Consider the following 27379-nt stretch of genomic DNA (forward strand, 5'->3'; position numbering starts at 1 on the left):
AATTTGAGACCTGGACAGAATATTAGGAATCACCTACATCAGCAGCCTGCAACTTATCTGGGGCACAGGCTGCATTTTAAAAAACGAATAAACAAACAAACAAACAAAAAAAACATGAAAAGCTGTGAACCCTCTCCCCCAGATAAAAGCACGTATGAACAGAAATGGTTTTGAATATAATTTGGGGGGGTTGTGCTCCCCAAGCCTATCCATAACACAGGAAATTAAACCACCTTCCTCATTTCACAGGTGAGGAGAAGCTGAAAAACTTGCACACTCCAGGAGACAATGACAGCAATAGGAAGACAAGGCAGGTCAAGTGACTGGTAGGTCAAAGCTCTTTTCACCAGCCTCACAGCTGATTACAGGGTGATTGGGGTTTATAGCATGCAAATTATATATGCATTTCCACATTTTAGAAGGTGATTTGGAACTCTATGTTCCCCACCTCACCACACACTGAAATTCTGACTTGGATGATCTGGGGAGAATGACTGGGCAGCCTGAAGTCGGAGAAGACCCTGAAGGATTAGGAGGACTTCAGGTGGAAACAGAGAGAACAGAAGAGGGCCACACACATAAAAGCAAAGAAGCAATAAATACAGTGGACCCCAGGTTGAAAGGAAAAAGGAACTAGCAAGTAAAGGCTCTGACTACCTTCTTAAGTAATTTGTGTTTAATCCTGTCTGAAATGGTGACATCACTGATAAGCTTTGTAAAACGGGAGAGATCAGTTCATTTCTTGCCATTCTCTCCTGTCTATGAACATGCTCATGACCAAGTTCTTTGATCATCTAGTCCCTCTACCTAAAATGCCCTTAATCTTCTTTCCCTGGAAAACTCCTGCTCATGATCCTTCAACATCTGGTTCAAATGCCCCTCCCTGAAAGCTTTGTTCCCCCACCCCCACCCCAAACCCCACCACACACACACAGAGACCTCTAAGTCCTCTCGGCTTTCTGTTTATGTACCTCTGTAGCAGCACTGAGCAAACTGTATCACAACTGTCCATCACTACATCTGTCCCCTCCAAAAGTCTATGGGCCTCTTGTAAGGAGAAGTTCTATCTTATTCCCATACCTCTCTCATTACTTGTACATGGAAGGCAACACAGAGTTATGATAGCAGGTAGCTAAGTATGTACAGTAGAACAGAAGGGAAGAGAAGGTGTTGGCAGGAAGATCAAGTTACATCACAACAGTTCAGAACATGAACAGGAGTAAGTTGCAAGGGACAGGACAGGTAAAACAGAACATTCAGCACCTGGCCAAGTGTGATAAAAGCATAGCAGAAAGTCAGGCAGATCTTGACACCTCTCAAGTGGGTAGCTGGCATTATGACATCATTAGCCACAACAGGAAATAAAAGCAGAGCAGATGTGAAAGAAGTGGGGAAGAAAGGAAAGAAAAGAAAAAGTAAGGCAAAGAGTTCCCATTTTTTCACACGCTGTGTTGGAGGTCCATGTGTCTGAGATTCAGAGAACCACCTAAGGAGAGAGATCTAACCAACAAAAGGACAGAAAAAGGATGTGGGCCTCAGACTATAGGTCAAGACTGGAAACAGTAATTCAGAAGTCACTGTATAGAGAAAAGATTTTTCTTTTAAAGGTTCAAAAGTGTAACTCGGGGGTACATTTCAAGTGTTATCAGTTCATTAGTATCTAGGGATACCTCCGGGTAGCCTACCTTGATGTCTGGTCATACATGTACTCCTCGGCCCCAACTGAAGCACTCCGGAATTTCTGCAAAATTTAAAAGTCATCAAATTAGAACAAATAGGTAAGTCATCATGCAAAAACAGGAAGGAAAGTGACAAATGTGCCCGAACTCTTTTATCCTCACTTCAGAAAGGAAGATAATATATTTTTTAGTATTGTGTTTTCTACAACAAAAAGAGTTACCATCTGTGCACAGAACTTGCATACCACGTGCACAATGAGAATTACACTCAACAGAAGAGGCATTTGTGCTTTGCATATTATTTACATGTCCATATTCACATGTCCTGCACGTGTTGCAAAAGTGTCTGGAGGTACTGGAACCTGTTTCTTCAAACACGTAAGACATCTCTTCCATTTTCTATTATCTCCAATGCTCGTTCCAAAAATCACAAATTCTGAGTTAATGGAACACTGATGACAGAGAGTCCACACAGCATACACAGCACAGGGTGGTATTCAGAGTGGTTAGGGGCATAGCTTCTAGAGCAAGACCATCCAATGTCAAGTTCTGACTCTTTTACCTGCTACCTGTATAAACTGAGACAAGGGCCATATTTTCCCCACCTGTAAAATGCAGAAAGTTCTATTGGACAGGGCTGATCGATGAAAAGGTATTTACACTTAGTACAGCTAAGAACTGGGAAATTTTGGAGTAGAAGGGTAGCATGATGAGAAGGGCATTTAAGGAAGAGATAGAGGAGATGCACTTCCAAGGTTTTCTTTGAAGGAACATGCAGTAACGCATAACAACACATGGTGCACCAGTACCAGTAAACATGGCCCTCAGTGAATCTATTGTGCAAGCCACAGAACTCTGAAGCTTAAGGGTAGGCTTGCCCACTACGACATAGTGAATTTATAAATTCACTGGTTCTAATCCCCCAGGTGGTGTGAGAAGGTGTGATATACCACAACTGCTCAGATTCAAAGACTTTCAACTATATACTGACTAAAATAAAGAATCTTACTCTAATAAACATGACTGCATTTGGACAAGAACCTGAAAAACTAAAAATAGTAGACATGTTACCAATGTGGATATTGCTTTCTTCAAGCTTAAAATTTTTCTTTAAAGATTTTATTTATTTATTTATTGGGGAGAGAGAGAGAGTGCATGCATGAGGGGGGAGAAGGTCAGAGGGAGAAGCAGACGCCCCACAGAGCTGGGAGCCCGATGAGGGACTCGATCCCAGGACTCCGGGATTGTGACCTGAGCCAAAGGCAGTGGCTTAACCAACTGAGCCACCCAGGTGCGCTTCAAGCTCAAAATTTTATCCTGAATTCCTTTATATTGTCTTTATAATTAAAAAAAAAAAAAAAAGATATTCCACCTGGAAAATATCACAATCCTTTATGAGACCTGATCACATTAAGAGGTTATCTGGCTCTACGTGATTTAATACTGAGAATTATAGTCAAAGTGTTTGGGCCATTCTAGTTACACTTACCAACTGCTTGGAAACCTTTTAATATAATGTGTAGGATGCCAAAACCCAGGCAGACAGCCAACATCACTATACCTTATTGTGATTCGATATAATGCATCCATACCTTTCTTCATTTGGATTGAGAAAAATGATAGTAAAGAACATATGATAACATATATTTTAATGACTACCCTGAAAGGACTTGAGATATCAGGCAGTATTAGAGCGTTATATTTAAATTTTAAATATTAGAATTCTAGTGTTTTTCTTGGGTGGGAGGAAGAGATATCTGCTAAGAATAATAAATAAATAAAATTAAAAAAAAAAGACAAATGATTCTTCAACTGTCAGAAAATCCAGGATTTTCTGATTCCATGACTTTGATCAGTCACCAATTTTTTTAGGTCTTTTTGTTTTGTTTTGTTTTAAAGATTTTATTTATTTGACAGCAAAGATCACAAGTAGGCAGAGAGGCAGGCAGAGAGAGAGAGGAGGAAGCAGGCTGTCCGCAGAGCAGAGAGCCCGATGCGGGGCTCGATCCCAGAACCCTGGGATCATGACCTGAGCCGAAGGCAGAGGCTTTAACCCACTGAGCCACCCAGGCGCCCCAATTTTTTTTTAGGTCTTATTCATTTATTTATTCATCCATTCTTCCAATAAAGACTGAGCATCTATTTTGTATCAGGCAGCATGCTAGGTGCTATGGGTACCAAAGTGAACCAAAAGAGGTTTCTGCTCTCATGAAGCTTCTGGTCTAGGAGAAGAAACACATTACTTAAAAAGTCATTCATTCAAAAAGTTACAGACTGTGTGCAAGCACTCTGGAGAAGAGCAACAGAGCCCTAGGAGAGCACAGCACAATTGAGAAAGTAAAAACCAGTCCCACTGACTACCGCTACTTTCAGTGGCACACAGACAAGGCCAACAGGAATGTTTCCAACAGAAGCCCAGAAGACAGTAACACAGCCACAAAAGTGAGTAACATGTCTTCTTTCTGAGAGACTGCTGCTTTCTTGACAAAGGCATCCTCAGCCCTGCTTTGCTCATCTCATTTCCTGAACAATGGTTACCCAGTTTCCGGGCAGCCTCAATGTCTTCTCATATCCAGTCCAGAGCTGGCTGTCACTTCTGGAATCCCTCCTTACACTTACCCAGTATAAGCCCAAACACTATGAAGAGCTCCTCCCAACTCTGTCTTACTGAGTCATCCCTAAGGGTCTTCTGCTAAACAGGCTAAATAAATGTAATCCTGATTACAGATGTATTCATGGTAGTCTTTGGCTGGGAGACTTAGATACAAAGAAAATCGACTCTACTAGGATTTGAAGGGAGGACAGGGAGGGCTTCCCTGAAAAAGTTACACAGGAGGAAGGGTGTGGGAGCTGGCGAAGAATATTCTACAACAGTGTTGTCCAATAGAATTTTGTGTAAAAATGGAAGTGTTCTGCATATTCATTGTCCAATATGATAGCCCTTAGTCATACTGAGCACTTACAGTGGTAGTTAGTGGGACTGAGAAACTAAATTCTTGATTTTATTTCATTCTAATTGCCACATGTAGTTAGCAACTATGGCATTATACAGCACAGTTCTAGAATATGGAGCAGCATGCACAAAGGTTCTGAGGCAGGAGTAAGTATATCAGATTCACAGAACTGAATGGAGCCCACAGCAGACAGCAAAAGAGGGAAAGAGGTACAAGATGAGGTGGGAAAGGAAAATGGGAAGCAGAATACGCAATGCTTTGTATACCAGTTAAGGATTTAGATCTTAATCCCAAAAGCAATGGGATTTAAGTGGGGGGGAGGGGTGACATAATCAGATAAGCATGTCAAAAACACCATCCCTGGTATAGCGTACAAAAGCAGGCATTGTTATAGCCCAGAGATAATGATAGATTGGGCCAACACGGTAGAAGCAGATTGGAGACAAATGGATGGATCTGAGAGATATTTAGAAAGTAATACTGACAGAATTGATGATAATGGAGGATGAGGGGAGAGCAAAATACCAAGAAAATATCCTGGTTTCTTCAACCAGGATGGTGATGGTACCCACTAAGATGGAAAACACAAGGAAAGATTGTAAATCAGATTTGGAACGGGAGGAGAGTCATATGTAGTTGGATATAAAGATTTGGAGCAAAGAGGAGATAACTAGGCTGGAGAAAAAATTTGAAAGTCTTGGGCGCCTGGGTGGCTCAGATGGTTAAGCATCTGTTCTCGGCTCAGGTCATGATATTGAGCTCCTGAGATTGAGTCCTGCATCGGGCTCCCTGCTCAGCAAGGAGTCTGCTTCTCCCTCGACCCCTCCCCTGCTCATGCTCTCTCTCTCTCTCTCAAAAATAAATAAAATCTTTAAAATAAATAAATAAATAAAAATTTGAAAGTCTTTAGAATACACATGATAACTGAAGCTGTGGACATGAAACCAAGAGCATTATTAAGAAGAAAGTGTGATCACATTATCAAATTGTGGTGCAAGGTACCAGCTTTATCATGGGGGTTTCCACAGCCATTTTATTCATGAGGTGGAAAAAGGACTACTATGACTCTGAACAATGGGTCATCCGATCTCATCAAATTTCACTGCACAGAGAGAAATCTCAATCTTCCTAAAATATAAAATGTATATGCTAAGGATTTTCCAAGATTTTGCTGGATGCAAAAACACACTGACGTAATAAAATGATAGAAGTCTGATGGCACCATCTACACTATAAACATAGTAAAATCAAGGGCATTAATCACAAGGGAAGCTATGTTCCAATTTAGTACTTAAGTCAACATTTTTAAGATTTTATTCTTTAATTTTTTTTTCACGTGAGTACAGTTGACACACAATGTTACATTAATTGCACGTGTATAACATAGTGAGTCAACTTCTCTCTCTGTTATGTTATCTCACCACAAGTGTAGCTACCATCCGTCACCACACAAGGCTTTTACAGTAACATTGACTATATTCCTCATGCTGTGCCTTTTATCCCCATGGCTTACTCATTCCATAACTGGAAGTCTGTATCGCCCATTCCCCTTCACCCATTTTGCCTATTTCCCCACTCTTCTTCCATCTGCCAATCAATAGTTTGTTCTCTGTATTTATAGGTCTCATTCTGCTTTTTGTTTATTCATTTGTTTTGTTTTTTAGATTCCACATATGAGTGAAATCATATGGTATTTGTCTTTCTCTGACTTATTTCACTTAGCAGAATACTCCCTAGGTCCATCTATGTTGTTGCAAATGACAAGATGGCATCCTTTTTTATGATTGTTTATTATTCCAGTGTGGGTATGTGTGTGTGATATGCCATATCTTTCTTATTAAGGTTTTACTACTTAAATGTGTGGGAGTAAATGAATTCCCAGTTAAAAATTAATCATGCTGAACAGGGCTTAAATTCAAGATAACTTCCATTATCAGTCTATAGATGAATATAAAATCAACAGACTAACCATCATATGTCTATTGAGTATGACAAATAATCATTCTTTGCTTTCATTTGAGGACTCTCTGCAAACTATGTTAATTTGACAAATAACATGCAGGGCGTTGAATTACGAAATACATGGTAGAAATATTTGGTGCTTGCCCATATAAAGTTCTGCTCATGCCTGAGTACATGGCAGGACTAAACTTCTCAGCCTTCTTGCAGCTAGTTAAGACCATGTGACTAGTTCTAGCCAATGACATATGAGCAAGAGTGATACATGTCACTTTTAGGTCAAAGTATTTACAAGTTAGTCTGCAATCAAATGATTGTACTTCTCCATGGGTGTGACCCAGAAGCCACATATAGAAATGGTAATTTCATAAAAATGGAGGGAACCTGGATTTCTGAGTCATTAATAAGAAAAAACATTTGCAGACCTGTATCAGGATTATTATTAACAAGAAATAAACTTTTAGTGTATTAAATCACTGAGATCTTGGTGCTCTTTTATTCATATAGCTAGATAGCCTAATGTTAACTGACACACAATTATAGTACAGAATAAGAAAATTCTTGCTTCTGTTTTTATTCTTATTATAACTATATATATAATTTTTCCATAAAATCTCTTCCTTCCATGCCTTAAGATTTACATGTTTCCTAATAACATCCTATAGGTATTAATACCTGCCGAATGTGTAATTATCAGTGATACTCTTTTGCTTATTAGCTGTGTGACCTTGGGCAAGTTTCTTAACCTCTTTGAACCTCTCTACCTCTTCATCAGTAAAATGGAAACAATAATACCTTTTTGGAATTATAGTAAGGATTAGAAATAAAATGCAGAAGCCACAGTGGCTGGCACACAGTACTGCAAAATAAATGGCAACTATCATTACTTCTCTTCACAAATATAGACAGATAGTACGCTTCCAGAGGACAAAAGTCAAAGCAACCTTCATTTTGTCCTCTACTCCCACATCTAGCACAGCACCTAGCACCAGCAGAAGTAAATATTTACCAAACATTATTATAAAGGAGCTGTACAATAAAATGTGAATCAAATTAGCTAAAATCAATCCATTAAAGAACTTCTTAATGTTACCACTGTCTTTTTTTTAAGATTTTATTTATTTATTTGACACGGAGAAAGAGATCACAAGCAGGCAGAGAGGTAGGCAAAGGGAGGGGGAAGCAGGCTTCCTGCTGAGCAGAGAGCCACACGCAGAGCTCGATCCCAGGACCCTGAGATCATGACCTGAGCGGAAAGCAGAGGCTTAACCCATTGAGCCACCCAGGCGTCCCAATGTTACCACTGCCTTAAAAAAAAAAAAAAATCCCAGCTCAGGGGCACCTGGGTGGCTCAGTCAGTTATACATCTGCCTTCCGCTCAGGTCATGATCCCAGAGCTCTGGGATCGAGCCCGTGGGCTTCCTGCTGTGGGGAGCCTGCTTCTCCCTCTCCCTCTGCCTGCTGCTCCCCCTGCTTGTGCTGTCTCTCTCTCTGTCAAATAAATATAAAATCTTAAAAACAAAACAAAACAAACAAACAAACAGAAAGCCTGTGTTGAGCCAAATTGCTCCCTCTCTGATACCCACATAACATACATATAGAAGAATCAGTCTCTGATAAGAAATGAAATTTGCTGGGGCACCTGGGTGGCCCAGTCATTTGGGTGTCCAACTTTTGATTTTGGCTCAGGTCACGGTCTCTGATCATGGGATCGAGCCCTGCATCTCTGCACTCAACAGGGGCTCTGCTTCTCTCCCTCTCTCTCTGCCCCTCCCCTCATTTGTGCTCTCTTAAATAATTTTTTTTTAAAAAGGGTAATTTGCTAATTCAACAAGAATCCTAGGCATTTTAATAGTTTGCCTAAAAGAAGGGTTAGATTTTAGACAAAAATTTTTTAATGAAATTTACTTGCTGAAATTACTCTGAGCTCACCTAATCTTATAACCAGTTAACAATGCCATGACTGAAGATCTCTCCATTTAATTTATGTCCGATTTGAATACAATATGCAACATAAACACTGATTTCCAAGGCTAGGAGGACTGCTAAGCCAAATTTAGTGAGAACAGTATTCACACTGAGTTTCTGGTAAGTTACTTTCTCATCTACTTCCAAATAAAACCCAAAATACAATAGTTTCCTTTCATAAGCCTCCTTATCTACAACACAAACACAACTGATAATACATTCCCCAAACAGCATGACGGTTCTGCTGACATTAGGCCACATCCATGGGCTCTTCTGTGATCAATGAACTACTTCCACACCTGGTAAGAAAAACATCAGTGGCAGACTTTTAGTGACAAAGCATGCATCTGACATTCCCATGTGGAGTAAAGTGCTTTTCCTACAGAAGCACTTGAACAATTAACTATTAACTATTTCCAGCAATATGGCCTAGGAAGCTAAGTTTAAGACAACATTTTTATGACAAGGACATTAAAAGTTTGATTATAAAGCTACCAGAACTCAAGAAATGAGGCACCCTCCTAAGAGCTGGGAATTTCTCTTGTCTCACTCTGCTTTTCCCTGATTTCAGAGAAGACAGCAGGAACTCAGGAATGGCTAGAGACAGGAGAGGGAAAGCTGCCAGAGCAGCTTGTCTACCTAACTCTCCGCCAACACTGCAGAGAGACAGTCCCTTTGCTCTTCTTCTGCCCATCTGAAAGATGAAGAAGCATCTAATGACATTGATAAACAGCACTCAGTTTAAAAAAAAAAAGAAAGTTCGGTGAGTCACTCACTGTGTTTAGGAACAGAGCTACTGAGGATTAGAAGACCCTGCACAGTCTCCTTGAGAGTGTAGAGATAATGGGGAAGGATACTGGTCCTGGAGCCTGAGAGCGTGTGATGAGTCTCATCTCTGCCACTTACTGCAGAATGACCACGGGTACTGGCAGGCTCTCTGTGCCTCAGTTTCCTCATTTGGAAAATAGAGATGACAGAAATAGTACATACCTCACAGGGGTTTTGTGAGGATGAAATGAGTACATTTCACTCAGGATGATGTCCAGCCTACAGTAAGTCGGGTCACCAAATGTTTATGATTTTTAAATATTATTATTTGGGATGCAATCTCAACCTCTGGTGGCTGCATTTTGTCCAGTGGCAACTAAGTGGGCAGCAGGCTGCAAGTGTTTGGCAAGCTGTCACCACACTAACTCCTCTTTAGGAAATCAGAATCCACAAGTTTTGCCTTTTGCCATTGTCTTTTATTGTCCTGGGTGGACGGAAAAATGACGGAAGCCAATGACTATCATCGCAAATACAGAGGCACTGCTCCTAACTGCCAAAGAAGCTGACCTGACCCAATTAAAAAAATGCGTTAAATATTCTGGGTCAAAAATTGGAGAATTAATCCACGATTACACCAGCTGTACAAAGATCCCAAGGCAACTAAATGGAGACAAGACTGTCCTTTGAACAAGTGGGGCTGAAGCAACTGGATATAGATAGGACAAAAAAAACAAAAAAATATGGACGTCTACCTTTCCCTTACGCCATTACAAAAGTTAGCTCAAGATGGATCAGAAATATATATGGAAGAGGTAAAACTATTAAAAGCCTAGGGAAAAAAACAAGAGAAAATCTTTGGGACATTGGGTTGGACCAAGACTTATTTTTTTTTTTAATTAATTTTTTAAAATTAACATATAATGTATTATTTGCCCCACGGGTACATGTCTATGAATCATCAGGCTTACACACCTCACAGCACTCACCATAGCACATACCCTCCCCAATGTCCTTAACCCAACCATCCTCTCCATACCTCCCTTCCCCCAGCAACCCTTTGTTTCATGAGATTAAGAGTCTCTGATGGTTTGTCTCCCTCCCGATCCCATCTTGTTGAACCAAGACTTCTTAAACAGTACGTCAAAAGCATCAACTATAAAAGAAAAAACTGATGAAACGTACCTCATCGAGATTAAATACGGATTCTCTTTGAAAGACATAGTTAAAAAAACAAAAAAGCTACCAGACTGTAAAACATGTAACGACTTCACATTATTTAAGAAGCTCTTAACAACTTAATTAAAGAAGACAGATAACCCAATTTAAAAATTGGGCAAAATATTTCAACAGACATTTCACAAAAGTGGTAAGAATGGCCAATTATGAAACATGAAATGATGTTCAACATCACTACACATGGAAGAAAAGCAAATTCAAACCACAAGAAGACACCATCACATATCCACTAAAATAGCTCCTGTTAAAGAGACTGACAGCCCCAAGTTTGGGAAAGGATGAGAAAACCAGAAACCCTCACATACTGCTAGTGGGAAGGAAAAATGGCACAGCCACCCTGAAACATTGTACCACAGTATCTTACAAAGTTATATACACATTGACCACATGACTCAGCAATTTCAGTCCTAGGTATTTAACCAGGAAACAAAAGCACTTGTCCACATGAAAGCATACACATGAAAGTTCACAGCAGCATTATTCAAAAGAGCCCAAACCAGAAGCAGCCAAATCTGTCCATTAACTGGTGAACAGATCAACAAATTGTGATATATGCTTACCATGGCATACTATTTAGCAAGTCAACAATACAATCTTCATACAAGCAACAAAACAGAATCTCAAAAAGTGAAAGTAAAAGTGAAACTACAGACAGAGGGCAGATCAGTGCTTGCCCAGAGCAAGAGAGGAGGTTCCAAATTCAGGGGGCTCAAGAAAATTTTTAGGGTGAAGGAAATTTCTATTGATTCTGACGTTGTATATAATTATCGAAATATTCAAACGTCACTTAAAACTTGTGAATTTACAACAAAGGAGCAAGGTGGCGCCTCAGTGGCGCAGTTGATCAAGTGTCCAACTCTTGGTTTCAGCTGAGGTCATGATCTCAGGGTTGTGTGATCAAGCGAGCGTGGAACCTGCTTGAGATTCTCTCCCTCTGTCCTTCTCTGCCCTCTTTAAAGTAAATAAATAAATCTTTTAAAAAATTTTTTAAATTAAAAAATAAATAGAACAAGCAATCCAAGAACCTTGTTTGTGTAAGTCCTATAGGTACATAAAAAGAATACCAGATCTCTACCTGTAAAGTATAAAATGTACAAACATATAATAGTTGGTTATTAATAGAACACATTCTCATTGCTTCTGGCCTTTTGGCTAAGATCAAGTGTATTAATAGTAAGCATTCTTCCTTGAGTATCCACTGTAGGTCTTAAAGAGTTACATTGTTTCAAAAATTACACAGGCAACATCTTTAGCTGCCATTTGAAAAGTTACAAACTAGAAGAGGTCAGAGTAAAAATGTTACAAAGTAGCAAGTTTCCACATAAACAGCTCTTTATTCCTCATAAATATTTAATTTTAAGACTAAAACAAAGAAATGTCATTTAAGGATCAAAAAATTGTTTAATTTTCTTTTCTTTTTGGAGAGAGAAAGAACACACAAGTGGGGTCGGGGCAGGGGCAGAGGGAGGAGAGAAGCTTATGCAGGATCCACGCCCAGCATGGATTAATCTCAAAACCCTGAGATGACGAGGGGCCAGAATAATGAGTCGGATATTTAACTCACTAAGTCACCAAGGCACCCTAGGGTCAAGAAGCATAGAAATAGTCCTCCGCACACCCAAATCAAAGATTTATTAAAACCTTTTTATAAAGATACAGCTACATTTTTTTTTAACCCAATGCTCCCGGTTTAATTTTTTTTTTTAGATTTTGTTTATTTATTTGACAGACAGAGATCACAAGTAGGCAGAGATGCAGGCAGAGAGTGGGGGAGGGAAGCAGGTTCCCTGCTGAGTAGAGAGCCTGATGCAGGGCTTGATCCCAGGACCCTGGGATCATGACCTGAGCCAAAGGCAGAGGCTCAACCTACTGAGCCACCCAGGTGCTCCCCAGTTTAGTTAATTTATCCCACTTAACAAGCAAACAGAAACAAAATGAGCTGGGGTTTCTGGGTTTAGGTCCTGGCTGCAGATGACTGAGCTAGGGACTCACCTCTGTGGTTCCATCCTTGAAGCTCTCGCTGTAAGTGCTGTCCGGGGTGCTGCGCTGGTCATCCTTGAGGTAGGCGCTGTGGCTGGCCATGGAGGGCACACCATACTGAGTCTGTTCAAAGATAACCACACGTTGCTCCTCGCCGTCTCCCCGGGGATAGTGCACGGGTGGGGCCATGAAAACGGGTGTAAAATCTTCAGCTTTCACCACTGTGATTCCTGATACGGGAATGATGGCTGGACTCTCGGAGATGTTCGTGCTGTATGGTTCCCGCTTCGAATTCTCCAGGTGGTCTTGATTTAGGGAAAGGTTCACTGGGACAGTCTTCAGGACCTGCACTCGGTTTTCTCCTCCACTCAAATTACTCTGGGCTTCATTGGTGCCAAGACAGTTTCTGCATATTGAAACCCATCCCCCCCACACAAAATAACAGAATTAGAAAAGTCACCAATCTGCAACTCCCAATAAAATAACTGATGCAAGCAATCATCAGTGGACATTAAAGCCATCAGGGGAGAAGTTGATGGTGAACTTTACAAGGGAAGTAGGACATGTGTTTCCCAGTACCATGCAATCAGCCCGCCTGTGAAGTGCAACTGGGGGTGGGGGTGACCCTAAATTTAGCAAGCCTTCATATCTAACTCCCAGCTCTCAGGAAATACAGAAGGCTGGAAGGGATGACTTAAACAACATCAAAAGGAAACAACCATACACACAGAATGTAGCACATCTTACTGACCTGGTTTCTTCAGTAAGTTAGAGGCATGAAAAAAAGAAAGGAGGGTGGGAAGCTTGTTCTAGATTAAAAGATTTGAAAGACATAACAATCAAAGAGGATGAGTAGATCTTGTCTGGATCCTGGTCTGAAAAACCAAAGAGGCATTTATAAGACAATAGGATCGTTGAGGCAATTGAATATGGACAGGGAATTAGGTGATATTAAGGAAGCATTGTTCATTTAGTTAGGTGTGATAATGATTTTGAGATTATGTGATAAAACTTCCTTTTTATTTATAGATACAAAGGAGATGAGTTACAGATGAAATGACAGGATATCAGGAACTTATTTTAAAGATGACTACAATAAAATAAAAATTACTACAATAAAAAAAAAGGGAAAGAGTGAAAAGGTAGAGATTAAGCAGTTATAACAAAAAGTTACCACTGCTGAACCTACACGACTGGACGGGTATTTGGGGGTTCATTATACTGTCCTCTTTACTCCTGGATGTGTCTGAAAACTTCCTTTTTTTTTTTTTAAGATTTTATTTATTTATTTGACAGAGAGATTGCAAGTAGGCAGAGAGAGAGGGAGAAGCAGCCTTCCTTCAAGCAGAAAGCCCAATGTGGGGCTCGATCCCAGGACCTCGAGATCATGACCTGAGCAGAAGGCAGAGGCTTAACCCACTGAGCCAACCAGGTGCCCTGTGTCTGAAAACTTTCCAAGGAAACAGGTTTTTGAAAAAGGTGGGAGTGAGACAATAATTTGAAGGGGGGCAGTGGGAAGAATATTTCACACTGTTCTGTGGGCTAAACTCCTTCCAAGAAAAAAAGGCGATGAGAATTTATCGTTAAAATATTTTCACTAAACTGAAAAACAACATGAGCTCACCAATATCCTTAGCACTGAATTACTTTTGGGGCTTGAGGGAGTGGTATAACTGGGCTTATATAAAACAAGATCTCTCAGATCTCAGACCTCCTGGCTGGTACAAAGAGAAAGGACAGGGTTTAGAAATTAATTCTCACCAGGCTGGGATACAATACTTCCCATTTCTACTATAGGATTCTGGGAGAGAGAAGAAGCAAAGAGAAATCAGTCAATGGAAGAGTATGGTTAATACCACCATGATTTTACTAGCAGAGTCCCTGTGGTCAGTTAAATTTGGGGTCACCTCTCGCTTATATATGGATTATTATGAATGATATGGACAAAAAGAAATACATATTTTGCATGGAGCCCTGTCCCCATTACCTGTTGTTTTGGGTTTTGTTGTCCCTGCCCCCTTTTAAACTAGCATGGTCTTTCTGGGGCTAACTAGCATCTCTCATAGAGACAGAAATATTTGACTAAAATTGGTTCTTCCCAGAATTAAGTTCTCCTAGCTCCTCTGAGCTTGCCTAAGTCTCAAGCAGGACTATGTATGTATTTCTAGTTTTGATTTCTCAGACAAAACCTCAAAGTGAATGAAGCTTGAGGAAAGAATGGTTTCGCATGAATAAAGCCAATAGAAAAATACCTAAACTTCTTGGAGTCTATCACAAATCTGTAGAAATCATTATAGAAAGTAATCCTTTAAAGAATAAAACTGCAAACCTACAATCATTCTGCTTTAAATAATAACCTGCTTTCATGGTCATAGCAGTACAGTGACTCTGTATATGAGACACAGAGAAAATTTAGAAATTATGTTTAATCTGAGTCCAGTTAGCTAGATGATGCCAAACCTAGACCACCCATTTATGTCAGCATTTCCTAAGCTCTATTGTTTAGAACACTGCATGGAATGTTAATAGATGTTTCTCAAAGAAAGGAGTCTGTGATAAAATCAGTATTTTTTTTTTAAATTGCCATAACAAAACGAGCCTGTGTGAGCCACAAACATCATGAACACAGTAAAGGCCCCCAGGCATTCCTTCACCTGTTTAATTTATAACCCAGAATTTCCCAAACTCATTTTACCCCAAACTCTCTTGTGGAGGATTAACTATTAATACTTGTGGATAATGTCCTGCTGGATGTCAGAGGGGCTGGTCTATATTGATTAGCTCCCAAAGCAAGTGTCCAGTTTCCACTCCTCTGGCCTTGGCACAAGCACAGATTTACTGCCATTGCCAAAATACTCAAAGTTAACCAACTCCTTTGCAGTTGGAGTCCATTTCAGGCCAAATTTATTAATTCTTTAATTCATGCAAAACACATGAATTCTAAACAAGAAACTCAAGTCAAAATATTTGGGGCATTTTTATGAACAAACCTAAGTGAACTACAGAGTTCTGTAAACCAAGTCCACTCATCGGGACCATGTGAAGAGGGAATATGAGATACAGCACCCTTCTGGAACGTGTACACCCACCTCTGTGGAAGAGCAGCAGTTTTAGCAGCTAGAAAACCTCAGAAAGACGTCCAAAAAATGGATGATTAGAACAAAGTAAGAATTATTGGAGCTACTGACTCATCTGCAATATGATTTTAAGTTGAACCGATTATAACACGAGAAAGAAATGCAACACTAAGGACTGTGCATTAAATATAATTTTTTTAAATCTCCATCACGCCATTGAGATTTTCAGTTATATTTCCAAGTACCAACTTCTTTATACAGTCAGTTGTGATGATAGCTTGCTAGCACATGGCACCATCATTCATGAATACACGGCAGATCAAATGAGAGCCTTCCAAATTACACTCAACCAGGAGTCTACTAAGTCAAAATTAGTCTATACATGGTGGTTGTGTCTACACCTCACTGCCAGTGTTTTTGAAGGTGCTCCACTGAAATCACAACAATAACCATTAAAATATAATGGGGGGCTCTTTCATGTTCTAAAAGACGCTTCAACAAAAAATAATGGTCTCTTTCGTCCATTATGACACAAACAGAGCACATATCTTAAATATGTTTCCCCCTGACCCTTCTATGATTACAGGTATATGAGTGAGCAGACAGGACATGCTCGGCTTAATAAATGGTGGCTAAACGGAGGGCAATTCACAGAACCTGAAGAGTGTCAGGCTCTTTCTCCCTGCCGTCTCTGCTACCAACTAGGACCCAGGGCCCAGGACCCCAAGACAGTGTGAAGCCTTAGAAGATCCCTTTGCAACTGCAAATCTGATCCAGACAGCCTGTATCTTTGCTGAGGGTGTACTTTGGAGGTGATGCACAGCCCAGGGCTGGTGGTTGGTGGGGTGGCTCCCGCTGCTGGTCATGTAACAAGATCATGTCATAAGCAGTTCCTCTCAAGGCCAGGTAAGATGCTGATGTTCATGCTAGCAGGGGATTTTGTTTCTCCTGGCTTCATATTTCCATATGAAAAAATCACTAATAGGAAAACACTGTGGCTTCTCCCCATCCCTCTGCAGGAAAGAGATAGATTCGATTGATGGATTTGGGAGAAATAGCTCAGTAAAGTGGGTCAGTCCCTTCTGGTTCCCTTTATAGGTCTGGATCATCCTGGCCAAAGAGAGAAGACTCCAGTCACTGCTGCCATATCACAGTGGCCTGTCCCTTCAGGGAGGCCTGGAGTCCTGCCTATGATTGGGTGAGGAGACATATCTAAATCAGGATGGACATGTCACAAACTGCAGATTCAAAAATCTTGTTCTCTATGGGCTTAATCAGAAGGAAAACGGATTTGTTTTTTCCTTTTTAATTTCAACCTGTCTATGTCTTATTTTTCAAATGGTTCTTAATTCAGGATTGCAGGAAAGGGGTTTCACAAGATCTCCTAACATCTTTCTTGCCCCTGCTCCCTCATGGCGTCCGCTGCTACTCATGGCGTCTGCGGCATCCTGGGGTGAGAGACCGTCCAGCCTCCTTCCTCTCCCCCTCATCAAAAGCAATCTCTCCATGGCTCACTCCCTCAAGGGCTTGATTACAATTATCCAGCCATGGGACTGATCAGAAAAGCTCACCCCTAAATAGGCTATCTTGCCAGCATTTCACCTCTAAGCAAGGATTTTCAGCTGTCTATCGAGACCCTGCTGAAGACCCTTTGGATGCATAAGCAAACTAGGCAATTTGCTCTCCCTGCTACAAGATCCGGTTTTGGTCCAGACTCTATAAAAGACAGACAGAAGAAACTGAACTTCTTGACCCCACCTCCTCTCAAGAACAAAAATTACAATTTAGCACAACTGTTTTCAAAAACACAGAAAAAGAAGTTCTTTGGGGGAGCCGGCATACTCCTTTACATAACGCCATACCTTTTATCCTGCTCTTCTTGGCCGTCACTTGCTTTGCTTACAGACAGCAGCCTCTTGTCGCGAGGAACCTAGAAATATCACCAACCATCGGTCAGACTTACACAGATGCAGCTGTAGCTAAGTGCAGAGCTGGAGACCAGCAGAAGCAAAGCACCTGAAATGGAACGTTCTCTGGGAAAAGGGGGCAGATTTACTGTAGGCAGCTGATGGTTAGCGATGAGTAGCATGAGTGGTGATGACAGTGGATCAGACACAAAGGGGTGACGATAAACAGAAGGCCATGACGATCACGGTTCTGCGGTGCACCTGCTGACATGGGCAGCTCTGCCTGGACCTGACTACCCCAAAGCGGGCCCCACCTTGGGAGGGAATGAGGGGAAAGGAGCACCATGAGTGGAGGTTGAAACTGGATCCTGGAACAGACAGAAATCATCTTGGATTTACAACAAGCATCCTCTCAAAGAACAGGGACAGACCCTCCACTCTGATGAGGGACTTCCGGTGCTGACCCAGAGGGGAGCCACCTGGGTATGGGCCCACAGTGTACAACAGGAAAACAGTGGCCAGTACCCCTGGAACAGCCTTTAACCACCACCCTTCCGTAGCCTGCAGCCTTGCTTCCACACTTTTTCTTCAAAGGCACTTTCATTATTGTCTTTGTGACCACAATGCCAACACATTACTTGAAAGATGAGTGAGAAAGTGCTACTAGAGAGAAGAGGCGCTCCTACCAGCTGCATTTCTGACCACCATCCGATCGTCTTACAGCAGCACGGATCATTCGCTTATCTCGGCCATAGTTTCAAACACATGAAGAGTAGCTTTAGATTTATTTGTGTGGGTGGTTGGTTGGTTGGTTGGTCGAATGTTTTGTTTGTTATTTCTGTGTTTTTTTGCTAAATCTCCAAATCTTCATGATAGTCAAACTCCTTTGCACCCAAATGCAGCCTTCATTATGTTGACATAAAAGAGCCTTAATGAGAAGCATCCCTCTTCTAGATTCTTCTAGAAATTCTTATGGTTTCCACTCACCTGGATATATATATGCAAGCCCAGTCAGCTGGATGAGGGAGGCAGCAAAGCAGGGTAGCTACCAGTCAACACCTAAACCTGAATGTCTGGGTTGGAATCTCAGCTCTACCACTAACTAAACTCTGCCTCACTTTTCCCATCTGTAAACAATGCTTAATGGCAGTCCTATGGCTAACAGTGTTTTTACTAAAATTAAGTCAGTTAATTTTTTTCAAAGCACCTGAGTATCTGGTACTTTGTAAGTATTTGTTAAATAAAAATAAAGCAATTGTAAGTCTTTTGTTCACACGTCAATGTTGAGGGTCTACCATGTACCAGGCATTGCTAAGTGCTAGATGGAAATGAGCCGAATGAAACATAGCTCCTACCGTCAACCGAAGACGACAGATAAACATAAACATTCACGGCCTCATTATTCACAAGAGCCAAAAGTTAGAAACAACCCAATGGCTGTCTATAGATAATGAATAGGCCAAGTGTGGTATATACATACAACAGACTATTGGGCCTTAAAAATGAAATTCTCATACATGCTCCGATATGAGTCTTGAAGACATTTAGACTAACTTCCATGTGACTCAAATCCACCCACTTCCCTCTGGATGTTTGCCTCCTGCTTCAGCCTCCGACATCTCCTGCCTGGGCTACTGCATCAGCCTCCCAACTGGTCTCCCTTCTCCTTCACTTAGTCCCAGCAATTCCATTCTGGATCCATTAAGAAGATCCAGACTGACCTTAAAAATGCAAGTCTAATCCCATTATGCTCATATTTGAAATTCTTCAGTGCTTTCCATTTCTTGAAAACACGGCTCCAAAAAGCTCCCACCTCAACTTAGGCGGGATCACTGCAGTGCATATAGTCACACTGTATCTCAAACACGCAACACTCCTCCTCTCAGCAGAGCCATCGAAGTCTTCTCTGCCTTTGGATATCCATTCCACCTCTGTAACTATCACCATTGCTGGACAGTCATAGCTAATTAGTGAATATTTGTTGGATGGATGGGTGGACGGACAGACAGATGGATACACAGACACACAGAGAGATATTTAGATGGCTTTATAAATGGACAAACAAGCAAACCAACAAACTGGTTTCCAGCACTACACAGAACTGATAGGAACAAGTTAGCCAAAGAAGCATATTTTCATAGAACTAGAATCAAATAATCATGAACCACCAGCTCTCTCAGGGGAAAATGAAGTAAGATAAAGTGAGTCAAACCATTTTTAAAATGCATTAACTAATGGAATCTGTCCTGATTTCCTGTCATGCCTGAAATTCATCAGAAGTTCACACTTGACTTTGGAACTGCTATTGATAAGTAGCTTGAACTGGATAGAAAACTGAGCTTATACCTGACTCCCTAAATTTTGAGAATTCCCATTTAATATGCTTTGAATGGAGTTTTTTTTAAAGAGGCAATTTCTAGTGGTGGACAGGTTATGAACTGAATTGTATTCCTGCAAAAGTATCCCTGCAAATCCCTGTTCATGTGTTGAAGCTCTAACCCTCAATGTGACTGTACATGGAGACAGGGCCTTTCCGGAGGTAATTAAGTTAAATGAGGTCATGGCAGTGGGGCCCTAATCTAACAGGACTGAAATACAGAAAAATATACAGAGAAATACACAGAGAAATATATACCCACATATGTAGACACAGCCAGAAGGCAGCCATATGCAAAGGAGGAAGGAAGAGAGGCCTCACTGGAAAACAACCCTGCCAGGACCTGGATCTTGGGCCTCCAGCCTCCAGAACTGTCAGAAAATAAATTTCTGCTGTTTAAACCCCCCCAGTCTATGGTATTCTGTTATGACAGCCCCACAGACTAACACAGACGGCATAATGGAATGGAATTAGGAAATGTACAGGATTGTACTGTGACCTTAAGGAAATCCCACTTAGTGGCCTGAACTATAAAATATGAAACCTGATGGGCTTCACTGCAGTGACGCTATGGTGACAGTTTTAAAATGTACATGAAAAGACTTTGAAATGTATGAAGTGTTATACCAAGATATGCCTTTGCAGTTCTCAAGGACAGAGATCACCATTTCTTAAGTGCCTGCTGTGTGTCACACATCCTCTCTCTGACAAAGCCCACTACTGTCCCGGGGGGTGATGTGGTCTAGCCACAGGAGTGTGGGAAGATGGTGTATTTAGCACATCCAAAGAGGTATAAAAAAAATCTACAGAATTTAAGTGATAAGACAGCAGTAATTGTTACAATAATTTAACTTCCCAAAGCATACTCAAAAAATACAATCTCTTTTTTCATTAGTACTTTACTTCATACAGAAGGAAGGTCTATTCTCAAAGTAGATTTAACTTTGTTTTAACGTTATACCATCATAGGTATGTAGTGATGGTCAGAGATCTGACTAAGGCCTGAAAATGATCATTTGCACACAGTTTTGGGAATCAAGACTAATTCTTTAATGTTTAAAATGTTTCAAGCAAAAATACAATAAAGTTTTTGTGAAATAAAAGGAGCCACGTAACTCTACTCATCCACACAGTCTCAGGAAACATTTTATTTAAATATTTTATATCCTAAAGTAATAATTTAATCCTGAAAAATGTTAATTCAACAGAAAGAGTTATAGACTTGGCAACAAATTGAGTTTTATATAAATTCCCTATTCTGCATTTCAACACATTTATAGATAGAAATGTCTCAACTATCCTTTAAATATCAAAAACATCCAAGAGGAGAGGTAACTAGGTACCATATTTACGAACAATTATCCTCTGAATGTATAGGGAAATAAAATACATTGCTTTCATAAATTACTAAGTATTTTGTTCTGCAGTATACTTCTCTTTTCATGAACACAAAAGAATTGCCATCTAACACAGATATCTGAAGTGATGTCCATTTCACAGTGATGGAATAAAATCCATTTTTTAAAAATTAGAGTATATGTCTTCAAAATATAACTTGATATGTTTCTTCAATGTTTTACAAAACAATCAACTAATATAATAGTTTATTATAGTTAGAAAACCCACAAAAGGAAGTTGTCACGACCCAAGTGATTACATCAGGGTCACATGAATGGTAAAAGATCTTTGGAAAGTATGAGAACTCTGGTTTAGGAGCGAGACAGGAAACAAGACTTGCAAACGTGAAGATTGCTGGAAGGACAGAGAAAGCAGGAAACAGGGAGGAAAACAGGAAGAAGAGATTAAGCTTACTAAAAGGAAAACTGTTCCTCTTGGGTGATCTCATGATGGAGGAAGAGGGGGAGACGGGGACTCAGTTCTTACTTTAAAATAAAGCATTCACTGTGCCCAACCAGGAAAATAAACACAGCCATTCTCACCTTTGTGCCAATTCCCAGCATAAGCCAGTGGTGTTTACAATCAAAGCGGGCAATAAATCTCCTCATTCAGTAAGTACGTGTTGATTTTTTTACACTTCACCCGTGCTACGGGAGCAGGTTGTACCTTTCTAAGAGACAGACCAGTGTTTCCCGTTAGGTTTCCTGAAACACTCCTATTTTGAAGGTATTGTGTGGCAGGTATTTTTGTAATGTAAGTGAACTATACTCATTTTGTTTTAAAGGTTTTTCAAAGTAAACATTTAGTACCCATCAAAACAAATGGAAACAGGGTTATAACAAAATTAGGTTTTGGAGTTACTGCAGAAGTCAACCACAAAACACTCATTGGAATATTCCTGATAAAACTAAAAAAAATCAATAAATCTAGAAACCCCGAATGTTCTTATAAAATAAGAAATCTAAAAGCAACCTAAATGCCCCTAATTGAAAGATGACTAAATTAAGGTATAGTCAGGCAATGTCATTTTTTAAAAATAATCTCTACGCCCAACTTGGGACTCAAACTCTCCACGCTGAAATCAAAGAGTCACTTGCTCTACCGACTGAGCCAGCCAGGTGCCCCTGTAACATTTTTATTCACCAAAAATCATAAAGTGAAAACGGCAGCAAGGGTGTATTTGCAATAGGGTATGAAACAGGAGATAATAGGCGTGCATGTCAACAGAGGACACAGAAATAACAATCCCAAAACGAAAACTTCCTCTGGGAGGGTGGCGAAGCTGAGCTCCACTGATGGGAAAGCAGGGAGGCAGCGAGAACAGGAGCAGGCTGAATTGCACAGCCGGTGTGGAAATATTCTGTTCTCTCCCCTCTTCCCACCCGAGAGGAAGGGCGTCTCTGGGGGCGGGCAGAGGAGGGAGGCGGGGCTGCCAGATCTACCTTGTAGTAGTCGTAGAGCAGGCCCAGGGCGGCAGCACTGTCCTCGTCCCCATTAATGCTCATCATCGCCTTGGTGGCCGCTGTCAGGGGATTCTCCAAATACGACTTCCAGGCTTCATCCTCACTGGTGTAGGCCCTTCGCGTATTGAACGGAGGTTCACTTGGCATGGGCACTAAGGCCACCAGTCGTTTATTACTTTGAAAGCAAGAGAAATGTGAGGTTCATTATCAGGGAAATGTTCCTTTTTCCGCCAAAAATACACACATTGCATGGTTCATCTGTACTCGCCTGGAATGAGGAAGGGAATGCTGCCACACTGCATTTATAAAGCCATTATGCCTCTAGAAGTAAAAATGGTCTTTACAACATTGTGTAAGTACTGTAAGTTGATCCCCTTCACAGTTGATTTTTTTCATATTCTCATTCTAGGAGCCAAATCATTTTTATCTGACTGTCCTTTGTTAATATTACCTGCAGGACGCAGGTTTCTTTTAACTCTGAGTTGTAATTATAAGTAAATATGTGCAATACATTAAATGTAATCAATACTAAAAACTTTTATCAAATTTAATCCACATATGAAATTGCTTGCAAATTACAGACCAATCCAAGTCTCTTAATTTTTTTTTTAAAGATTTATTTATTTATTTATTTTGACAGAGAGAGATCACGAGTAAGCAGAGAGGCAGGCAGAGAGAGAGGAGGAAGCAGGCTCCCCGCTGAGCAGAGAGCCCGATGTGGGGCTCGATCCCAGGACCCTGAGATCATGACCTGAGCTGAAGGCAGAGGCTTAACCCACTGAGCCACCCAGGTGCCCCCAAGTCTCTTAATTTAAAAATGGTGGTAGAAGCTACTTTGTAAATAAGGCATATTGCTGATATGGTGCCTAATAAGGATATTTAGCAACACCCAGACTCTGTGAATCCCATGTTGCCATAGGATCGTATTGTATTTAAATGACACAGAAGCTCCAGGTTATAAAATCCTCATAGAGAATGAGCAGAGCACCTGGAGAATTTTCAGTAAGAGACAGAAAGAGGCTGGAGTCATTTGTCAATCCTAACCAAGCCAAACTTGGGTAAAGTAGCAACTGACAAGGCAATTTCTTGCAGAGGATGGGACAAATACCCAACACCTATGACAGTCCTCAGGAGCTCCCTGGGCTAGGGCCCCTGGTATAAAGGAGCCTGGAGAGGCTTTGGAACTTGTCTCCTGGCCCTCTACTGTTTGTCCATTGAAACAGAACCAAAATGTAACGATGACATATTGTATTTCAATAACAGCTCTAACTCATAATAACAACATGGGCAAGTGACAGGACCGGAGAAGGTTAACACCTGAACTAATGAATGGTGGCTAATTTCCACCATTTCCTAATTTCCACTAATTTCCTCGTGACTCAGCTCTAAAAGAGGTAGGTTTTTGCTGACTATGGTCCCTTCCAATGGGAGACGGTCTCAGCTCACTCTGTGATAGAGAATTGGGGTGCACTGTCTACAAAGGCTGCACTGGGGGCCCCTTCTGTGCTGGCATGGTGCCGTGCACTGCTATAAGGTCAGAAAAGGACACTTCCGTTGTTGGTAAGATCAGGGAATGAGGGCGGGAAATCCACATTTAGTGGAGTGAAATTCTGAGCTAGACAGTCATCAGGCCCCTGATTTCAACTCTGCTGGTAGTTTGGTGAAACAGTTTGGGAGGAAAGAAATGATACAAATGAAATGAAAGAGACGATTGCAAATGAAGTGGATTCGAAGGGTTAATGATGCTTTTGGAAGTATAGGGGGAAACCCTAGTGGAAGGGTTTATGAACCACGAGGCAGGGTGGTGCCATGGGCAAGCAGCAGGTACTGGAAGTGAGTCCTTGCTCACCATTTACAGACATGCAAAACTGTCTGAGTTTCAGCTTTTTCACACCTTACATAAGGACATCAATGCCCACCCTGTTTAGCTCACAATGTGATTATGAGAAGCAAATACATAACGGAGAAAACAGAGCTCTGCAAACCACGCCGTGCTATGCAAACAGCAGGTACCATGATCACTGCATGGTTCTTTGTTCCTGTGAAGTTTGTGGGTGCACCGATTTTTGGTAAAGTCAATTATAACTGAAAGGTGTTAAAGACAACCATTTCAAGGGAAACTGAAGTTGCTCACTTAGCAATCTTCCTTAAGTATTTACTGCAAACCTGATAGGTGCCAGGCATTATGCTTGTCATTGAGGACGCGGTGGCACGCAAGACAGACCCTGTCCCACTGTCCATACAGCTTGCAGCCCGGTGGAGAGAAGGCACCACCATTACAAGAGCAACAGGTGTGAGAAAGGGAAATGCACAGTGTCATGAGGGTACGTGACAGAGGGGACCAACCTATCCAGAGGATCAAAGAGGAGCCGAAGTTTCGACAAAGACCTGAAGGTAGGAATGTGTTGTCGGTCCATGCTGAAATGGGCAGATGTGGGAAATATTTGTAAAGGGAAGAACATTTTGGTAATTCAGAATAACGGAATTTTCTGCCAAAAGGAGCACATTTGTATTCATTTTGGAGTCAGCTATGAAATTCATATATTCTAATCTAACAGAAAAACAGCATTTTCTTGTAAAAATTACTTATTTATACAGGATAGGGTTGGACTTGGGGACAGAAATGTGGGTGACATCCTGAGAGCCTATCAGTGGAAGAAATGAGGCCTCTGGGGAGAACCAAGAGAGGTGGTCAGCCCGGGTGTGAAAAGCCACCACCACCCCTTCTCTGTTGTTTAGCTGGGCACCCTGGGTGATTCCACCACTTAGAGGGGTAAGCAGCAAATTCTGAAACCTTATCTGTGCCTGTGAGGGTCCACCCATCATGCACACTTCCTAAAATGATCAGTCCTACAGGAAGGAAGGAAGGGCTTCACATTATCTGCAGTGACCTCATGATCAAAAAAATATGGATCATATTCTCTTTAATGATTGAGAGAAGCACATATTGCCGGGCGACTGAGAGAAGCACATATTGCCAGGCGAAGGAAGGTGTTAATTACAACACTGGCTAATTTCCAAAAGTTTAGCAGGAAGTGCCAGGCTGAAGGAGAAGGGCCAACTCCTGGTTACACCAAGTGGTATCCTGATTCACTGGTGAGATTTCACTTCAAGTCTTCCTTCTTAAAGACCCTACTCCCCACCCTTACTCCTCGCTGAGTCTTCAGGATTGCTGATTTCATTGGTTCCTAGCACACATGTTCAGTCATAAATTTAGATTCATCAGCCTTTCCTCTATGATGAAATTGTTGATGAATCCTTACATGATTAGTGGAAAGAAATATTCTGGGAAAGCACAACATTACTAGCTGTTTCTTTGCACATTTTTGGTGACCAAAGGAGTCTTTTATGCCCTTTCCTTTAACTGCATAATGACTTTGGTTTTCTTTCTTTCCTTTCCTTTTTTGTTTGTTTGTTTTCTTTTTTTTGGTTTTTTGGTGTGGGTTTTTTGTTGCTGTTTTGGGGGGTTTTTGCTCCATAGATTAAAATCTCTCTAGTACAGAGCACTACTGCATAAAGCTTGGTTTAATAAAAACAGAATAATCTCTGGTACACTAAGCAAACATGCAGATTTACAAAGAAAGGAAAGTTTCCTAGAGCAGATTTTACCAAAGCTTGGAACACATTCTGAAGCTGAGTTTCATCATCGTTTCTTTTGGAATGGTAGCTCTGCTTCAGCTCTGGTCAACCTTTTAAATATTCTTTTTGTAGCTTTAGGTATGGCGTGTTCTGGGTAGCTTCAAACACAGAGCTGCAAACAGCAGCTTGATCCCTGGTCCATCTTTGGAGAAAAGTTCAGATTAACACCTGAGAGCATTCACAGCAAGGCTAAAGGCCGTGTTAGGCCACACATATAACTTCTTTTTTTTTTCTTTTTTTAAGATTTTATTTATTTTTTTATTTGAGAGAGAGAGATGGCAAGTGCAGAGAGGCAGGCAGAGAGAGAGGGGGAAGCAGGCTTCCGGCTGAGCAGAGATTCTGATGCAGGGCTTGATCCCAGGACCCTGAGAACCATGACCTGAGCTGAAGGCAGAGGCTTAACCCACTGAGCCACCCAGGCGCCCTCCCACGCATATAACTTCTTGTTCTCATTTTTTTTTTTTTTAATCCACTACTTCACTTCTGGATGTTGGGAGAACAGTTGAGAGATGACTCATCCGCGGAAGCAGGGAAAGAGGTGGGGCAGTCAGGAGACTGAGAGCCAGGAACACTCCAGATCACTTCGCCAGAGGCAACCTACCATCCCCCATAAGCATTAACAAGAGTCTGATGCAGGAATGCTTTGCTAGGGAGAAGCGTAGGAACAGCAGTGTATGACGTCTTTACCTTCTAAAGATATGTGTAGTAATAATCAATAAATCCAGACATAAATCGATTGCATCAGGGACCACAACACAAAAATGAGGTCATGACATAGTCACACAAATTACCACTTTCGATCCATTTCTCACCATCCATTTCTTTTGTAACTCCTACGAGGTTGCTGGGCTTTGTGCTTTTTTGTTTTGTTTTATTTTGTTGTTGTTTGGCGCGGGGGGCGGGGGCAATCCAGAGGAAGGGTGTTTTTGGAGTTGAATAAATCTCAGTTTTAATTTCAGTTTTGCCAATTTCGG

The 27379-nt window shown here is 41.1% G+C and overlaps 1 protein-coding gene across 3 annotated transcripts in view; it reads right to left on the minus strand.

Annotated features, from left to right (window-relative positions):
* GRHL2 (grainyhead like transcription factor 2) overlaps positions 1-27379 on the minus strand; it is a 161681-nt gene that overhangs the window by 91684 nt on the left and 42618 nt on the right. For all 3 annotated transcript variants that reach the window (XM_046027396.1, XM_046027389.1, XM_046027404.1), the window contains exons 2-5: positions 22746-22941; positions 17484-17551; positions 12557-12950; positions 1686-1741 (exon numbers count right to left, since the gene is read on the minus strand). In XM_046027396.1, coding sequence (XP_045883352.1) covers positions 1686-1741; positions 12557-12950; positions 17484-17551; positions 22746-22941 — 714 coding nt within the window. The remainder of the gene's footprint in view (positions 1-1685; positions 1742-12556; positions 12951-17483; positions 17552-22745; positions 22942-27379) is intronic.

This window comes from Meles meles, chromosome 1, assembly GCF_922984935.1.
Source record: "Meles meles chromosome 1, mMelMel3.1 paternal haplotype, whole genome shotgun sequence".
NCBI lineage: Eukaryota > Metazoa > Chordata > Mammalia > Carnivora > Mustelidae > Meles > Meles meles.